Source organism: Lolium perenne, chromosome 2, assembly GCF_019359855.2.
Source record: "Lolium perenne isolate Kyuss_39 chromosome 2, Kyuss_2.0, whole genome shotgun sequence".
NCBI classification, from domain to species: Eukaryota; Viridiplantae; Streptophyta; class Magnoliopsida; order Poales; family Poaceae; genus Lolium; species Lolium perenne.
In genome coordinates this window covers 51,911,695-51,917,787 of record NC_067245.2, presented here as the reverse complement: position 1 = coordinate 51,917,787, position 6,093 = coordinate 51,911,695, and the positions used below count along the sequence as shown (strand labels likewise).

Below are 6,093 nucleotides of genomic sequence, written 5' to 3'. Positions count from 1 at the left end.
TCATGCCGGTATACATGATCAAAACTGCTGCATTCCGAGCCTTCCAAAAAGACCAGAATACCGCAGCCACACCCATCGAAACAACATTCCTAATTCAACTTGGGAAATTCATGACCCACTTACTCATGTCTTGAAAATGTCCAGGTACATCTACCAGAGTACCAGACCCGTAGCGCACTTCACCACACTCCATACTTACTTTGCTAATTTACCATTCAAAACATATGATCCAGTGTTTCTATCTCCTCACAAAAAACAACATTTATTATCTCCGCCTTTCCATCCTCTCCTAATTAGCACATCCTTGGTAAGAATACTTTTATGAAAAGCTAACCATAAAAAACTTCTATTTTTAACAGGATTCTAACCAACCACACATTCCACTGGGGCCACTTAGCCTCACCCATCTTCAAAGCTAGATACATCGATTTTAATGTAAATGTGCCAGTTTTAGTAAGTAACCATCTACATGAATCTTCCTTATCACATAGTCTAATACGACTACACAAATCCTGAAGAGAGTTCTCCTAAATCTGATGACATTCCAGACCCCACTTAAAACGTCCGCAACTAAGATACTCGAGGATTGGTCGTAAAGTCTCGTTCATGGCCTGAATTTCGGGTTTCATTGAAGCTTGTAACAGAATAATAAACATCAGAAGAGGAGAGAAAAGCTACGTACATGTTTTACACATGGCCAAAATCCGTGTTCATCTTCTTGGTGTGAGATGGAGCATTGAGAGCTGACAATCCTCTCCTGCCGCCAAGGAATGCGGAGCCATATTCTTAGATTTTAGCTGAACATTAGGTAGTGAGCTGAACAGAAAACAGTCCCCTGCTAGCTGAACATTCGAAGACCGCTTCCAGACCCACTCGGGCGCCCATTCATTCATCATGAGAAATACCAGAATGCTCTCACAAGTGACGTCAAAGTATCATTGCCAGTATTCAGTCTCATGCCGAGCGTGCCGGCGTGCTAATCAATCACATCATCATAACAACTTCAACACCCATCCTGTGGCTCAGAAAAAGAAGAAGCAACTGTTGGCTTTTTCGTATCCAAAGCGCCCGCAACAGTAACTTGACCAGCGAGGGCCCGTGGGTTTTAAATTCAGACTCGACGAGAAAGACGGAACATGGTACAATCTGAAAAAGACGCTGCTGCTGGCAGTCATACTAGTTGGATCAAATTAGTAGGTGCCTCACTGCAGCAGGAACGAACCATATGCTCGTCTTCTTCCAGACCTACCAACAGGGGCAACAGAGACGCCTATTGCAGCACGCAATAAAAGAACAAGAAGACCCTGCAGCTGAAACATCACTCTAGGTTGTTACAGTAGGTACGCCACGACCAACCAACCCAACCAACAACGCAACAAGCTTGCGCATCGGATGCTAAATTAGAAGAGACAACTATCGTTGCTTGTCACACCATCATCGGGATTAATTTACAGCGAGAAAGGAAAAAAGGAAGCACCCGGCGCCAGATCATCAGGGAAAAGGAAAAAACCATCAAACCACAAGTTCCAATCGGGATCACAGATCAGTCACACCACCAACGACGATGAAGAAGAAAAATCTCACTTCCTAACAATCACTCACTCCTAGATTGATCGAGACGGCGACGGGATGAACCAAGAATGTTGTAAGGCTGGCTATGTCTGTCATGTCCATGTCCATCAGGATGGGGCTGCTGTTAGACCAGCGCGATGCTGCTCTCGCCGCCGGGGGGCTTGCGGATGCCGCCCAGGAAGTCCCTCGACGGCGCCTTCCCGTCCGCGAAGATGTTGCTGCCGCTCATCTCCCTGAGCTTGGCGTCGCTCAGCTGCTTCTCCGCCGTCCCGGGAGCCGCCTCCGCGGGGTCACCCTTGAAGATGTCGTTGCCCGTCAGGTCGTTGAACTTCTTCGTAGGGATCTTCTTGGCCGTCTTCACCACGCTGTCGGTGTCGTCCTCTCCGAACTTGAAGCTGCTCACCTGCCAAAAACGATTGGAACCACATCACACCGTAAGCACTCCATCAATCACGAGCTGTGAAAAAACTTGCAGATGTGTTGAGAGATGGGTGCAGCACCTGTGCGTTTTTCCCAGGAGTCTGCGAGGTCGAGCCATTCTCCGAGTTGCGTGGCCTGGGATCCTCTGGCGGAGCAAAGATGTCGTGCCCACTGAGCTCCTTCGTTTTTGCATTGGATAGCTGCTTCTTCAGCTTGCTGTCGTCCTCGCTCAGGAGCGTGCCACTTAGCTCTCGCTGCTTTGCCACCTCCGCTATGGAGGTTGGCTTTTTGGGAGAAACGCTTTCATCCTGGGCAAAGGAGATGTGACTTATGGTGCTGATTGCCTGTAGTAGTTTGACAAAAAAACAGATTCAGTTCTGTCAGAAAGTGTATCTGGGGTGAAATGTTCTTTTAATAATTCTGTAAAAGATAATACAGACCACTCTACTAAACAGAGGAGCCAAATTTACAGTTGTTTTGCAGCAATAGTATGCGATACTAAATATGCAAACAGTTGATCTGCTTTAGAAATGTCATGAAGCACTACATCTATATTGTAATGTTGTATCTTGTATGGACCAAAAAAAAAAATCAGAGAGCACCTGACTACCTAAATCCCAGTGTCTACCGAACAAAGTATAATTGAAAACGGGGGCCAAATTTAATAGTTGAATCAACATGTCCAGTTCTATTAGAATTTACAAGGAAATGTCACCAACCAATGTGATCACATATTAATAATGATGATAGCCCAACCTTTTCCACAAGATTCATCCCAACAACTTGTGACTCTGCAGGTTAGAACATTTAACAGGTTTGATTTTAGCCACCAGCAGCTGATACCAAATGCCGCAAGCAAATCAGGAGTACTAAAAGAAGTGATACCCTCCTCCCAATCATTTAGCACAACATGTGAATAAACAATTCCTTATTCCCTAGGACTTGGTATAAGTGTATAACAATACATTGTCACAACTACAGCTTAAGACATGGCAAATCAAAATAGAAGCAATACATTGATCAGCATATTCCTGTTTTGTTGAAAAGAAGAAATCTGGCAGAAAACGGCACCTGATAATTCTTTGAAGGTGGTCGGATGGGCGTCACAGAAGCGGTTTCATCCTCCTCGACCTCGCCTCCAGCTGCAAATATGCCACTTCCTGTCATCTCCTTCCACTTGGGAGCTGAGCATTGTTTCCTGAGGAGAAGGAAAGAAATGAATTAGCTCATTTAGTGCGCTGCACCGCTTAAATCAGCAAATCGGAATCAGAGAGGTAAACCTCTCTTTCAGTAGATTTCATTTTCTGAGATTTAAAGAGCAAATAAAAACTAGATTTTTTTTTTGCACAAATCAGGGGTCTCTTCTGTTCAAATTCAAAAATTCCAGCGGAACAGTACATCAACAAAAAAAATCACGTGACTCGGTGGGTGAGAACATTGTTGTATCAATCAAGACAGAAACCACGCGACACTAGAATCAACTATACCACGTCACACAATTCCCCCCCGGGACGGGAGCCTACCGAACAGCACCCAAAGGCTCGCCGCACATATCTCACCAACCTAACTGAAGTTCAAATCGGGCGTATTTCCCTAGACACTCAGAGTCGCAGATCGACCATAAACATCCTAAGAATGATTGATTCTCGAAGGAGGGAGACATAGAAATCGAGAGATCTAGTTGCAAAACCCCCAAATCTCTGACCGAGACCCCATAAAAAGAAAAGAAAACGCGAAATCATTCCTTTCCCCTGCAGTCTTCTGCAGAGAGAAAGCAGCACGCGCGCGCGAGAGAGAGATCAGCTAGTTAGACCCCCCCCCCCCCCAGATCTCACCTCTTGTTGAGGCTCTCGGCCTCCTCCTCCGTGACCTGGCCGCCGAACACCACCTTGTGGATCGCCTCCGACGGCTGCACACACAAGGAAAAAAGATGGGATTTTTTATTAAAAAAAACCCAGATGAAACAATCCAGCCCCTGCCCCCAGCAATTCGGGCAGGCATCTACATCCCGGTGAGCGAGGAAGCAGGGGACAAGACAGGCATGCCCGTGACGTCACCTGGTGCGGGCGGCGGTTGGACGGCGGCGTGGCGGCGTCCGCGAGCTCCTGCTGCGCCCCCTCCGGCCACGCGAGCAGGTCCGCCGTGTTGGTGTGGGACTTCCTCACCGGCGCCGGCCTCTCCATCTCGTCTTCTGCTCGGTGGTGGTGGGGTGGAGCTGGTGTTTTCTCTCGGTCTAAAAAGGAGGTGAGGTGGGAGAGTGGAGTCGAACGGAAGGAAGGAAGGATGAGAGTCGAGCTGTGTGCCGCCTGCCCGACCCCCTCCTTTTTTAAAGACCCCACCGGCCACCACCACCCACCCAGCCCAGCGTCCATGACAGGTGGGGCCCGCCGGAGGGTTGACCGGGAGCGGAGGCCCCACCGTAACGTAACGTACGTACGCTTCCCCAGCCAGCCAGTATTTGAATTTTTTCGAACGTTCGCGTGCGGGCTTCGCCCGAAACGTACGGCCGCGTTTTCCGTTACCGTTGCCGTTTCTCTCGCTCGCCTCAACAGCTCTGCTCTCCGGTCAATGAGGAGATTACGGGAATGTTCTAGGATAATCTGGTACTGATCCTATAGTTCGATTCAGCGATCGTACTGCCTTCATTTCGTGGCAGCGCAAAATCCTCGTAAATTCTGTCTTTTTCTTAGAAGTTGAAAATTCGGTTTTTTTTTTACAAGTTGTATAAATCCAATATCGAGTCCATAGTGGATCACGCAATATTGCGCCTAGCTAGTTAATCGTGTGAATTTTGGTACTAATTGTTTACTAGCCGTTTCAAAATAATTAAGGCATGTAAATTTAGTCAAAGATATCACCAACCTATTTAATCATGAAACCTTTGACTAAATTTATAAATGAAAATATCACTATCTACGATAAGAATAAATACACTATAAACTATCTTTTATGATACAGATCTATTGATACTGATTTGGTATTGTAGATATTCATATTTTAACTATAAAACTTGTCGAAATTTTTTTTTTTTTTTCGAGAGCACGCGCAAAACGTGCCTTATCTTTATAGAAGGGAGAACAAAACAATTTACAAGAGCAGCACCAAGGTACTGCGAACACCCACACACACGACCCTCCCTCCGCCTAGGCCTACTCTCTCGCTATTTCTAGCCTCCCTCCTCTCTTGGCCTTCTCCCACATGTGGAAATCGTCTCTAATCTGGATCACCATTTGGTCCACTGTCTTCTGCCCCCTCTCATTTGCGAACGCCCTCGCATTGCGCTGCTTCCAGATCGTCCATGCCGTGCTGATGACCATGGAGTCAAAACGCTTCCTGTCGATCCTCCTCACTCGCTTCCGGGCCTCCGTCCACCATCTCTGTAGGTTGCCCGTGCCTCCTGGATCGGCCATCCGTAACCCTGCGCTGTGCAGAATCCTGCACCAAACCTGTCTCGCATAAGGGCATAAGACGAAGACGTGGTCAACACTGTCCTCGCCTTGCAGGCACGTGTAGCATACGTCCGGGTGCTCCTGCAGCCCGTGCCTGGCTCTCCTGTCGGAGGTCCACAGTCGGTATCTCAGAGCCAGCCATGCGAAGATCTTGCATTTCATGGGAGAAAAGGATCCCCAGACTGGCCTGCTCATACTCCATCTAATACTCCCATGACAGAGCATCTCGTAAGTGGACTTTGCCGAGTACGCCCCAGACTCCGCACCTTTCCAGCTGATATGATCAGGTCTCGAAACATCTCTCTCGACAGTCTCGACCGCTTCCCACAGGGTCAGGCATTGTCTCCATAAGTCAGCCGTCATCTCTCCTGGTATGTCGTCTATCCAAGCATCCTCAATTAATGCCTCCGCCACCAATCGGGTGTTCTTTCGCCTCGTGGTTACCTTGGCGAAGATTTCCGGTGCCAACTCTTCTACGTGTACCCACTGATCCATCTATCTCTCCAGAAGTAGGTTAACCGCCCATCCCCAACACTGAAATTTGCCAGACTCTGGAACACTCCTGCTACAAGTGGATCGTTCAGTCCGGGTAGGCCCTGCCAAGGTCTCTCCGGATCCGTGCGCCTGAGCCACATCCATCTCACTCTCAAGG

At 47.9% G+C, this 6,093-nt stretch overlaps 2 protein-coding genes across 2 annotated transcripts; both read right to left on the bottom strand.

Moving 5' to 3' along the window:
- Positions 1-1,491: 1,491 nt before the first annotated feature.
- Positions 1,492-4,274, bottom strand: LOC127332584 (uncharacterized). The gene is made up of 5 exons (XM_051358897.2): positions 4,050-4,274; positions 3,828-3,901; positions 3,064-3,190; positions 2,073-2,336; positions 1,492-1,975 (listed from the first exon to the last, which is right to left on the bottom strand). The coding sequence occupies exons 1-5, from the start codon at positions 4,173-4,175 to the stop codon at positions 1,697-1,699; spliced, it is 870 nt and encodes a 289-aa protein (XP_051214857.1). The 5' UTR covers positions 4,176-4,274; the 3' UTR covers positions 1,492-1,696.
- Positions 4,275-5,141: 867 nt separating this feature from the next.
- On the bottom strand, positions 5,142-5,804 carry LOC139835481 (uncharacterized). The gene has a single exon (XM_071825336.1). The coding sequence runs from the start codon at positions 5,802-5,804 to the stop codon at positions 5,142-5,144; it is 663 nt and encodes a 220-aa protein (XP_071681437.1).
- Between the last annotated feature and the right edge of the window lie 289 nt (positions 5,805-6,093).

What these genes read in the sequence shown, in the direction of transcription:
- LOC127332584 (XM_051358897.2), bottom strand. Translation starts at nt 4,175, where the DNA reads ATGGAGAGGCCGGCGCCGGTGAGGAAGTCCCACACCAACACGGCGGAC. An exon ending in CCAACCGCCGCCCGCACCAG is followed by an intron (nt 3,902 to 4,049) that starts GTGACGTCACGG and finishes TTGTGTGTGCAG; the next exon opens with CCGTCGGAGGCGATCCACAA. An exon ending in CTCCTGGGAAAAACGCACAG is followed by an intron (nt 1,976 to 2,072) that starts GTGCTGCACCCA and finishes CGTTTTTGGCAG; the next exon opens with GTGAGCAGCTTCAAGTTCGG.
- LOC139835481 (XM_071825336.1), bottom strand. Translation starts at nt 5,804, where the DNA reads ATGACGGCTGACTTATGGAGACAATGCCTGACCCTGTGGGAAGCGGTC.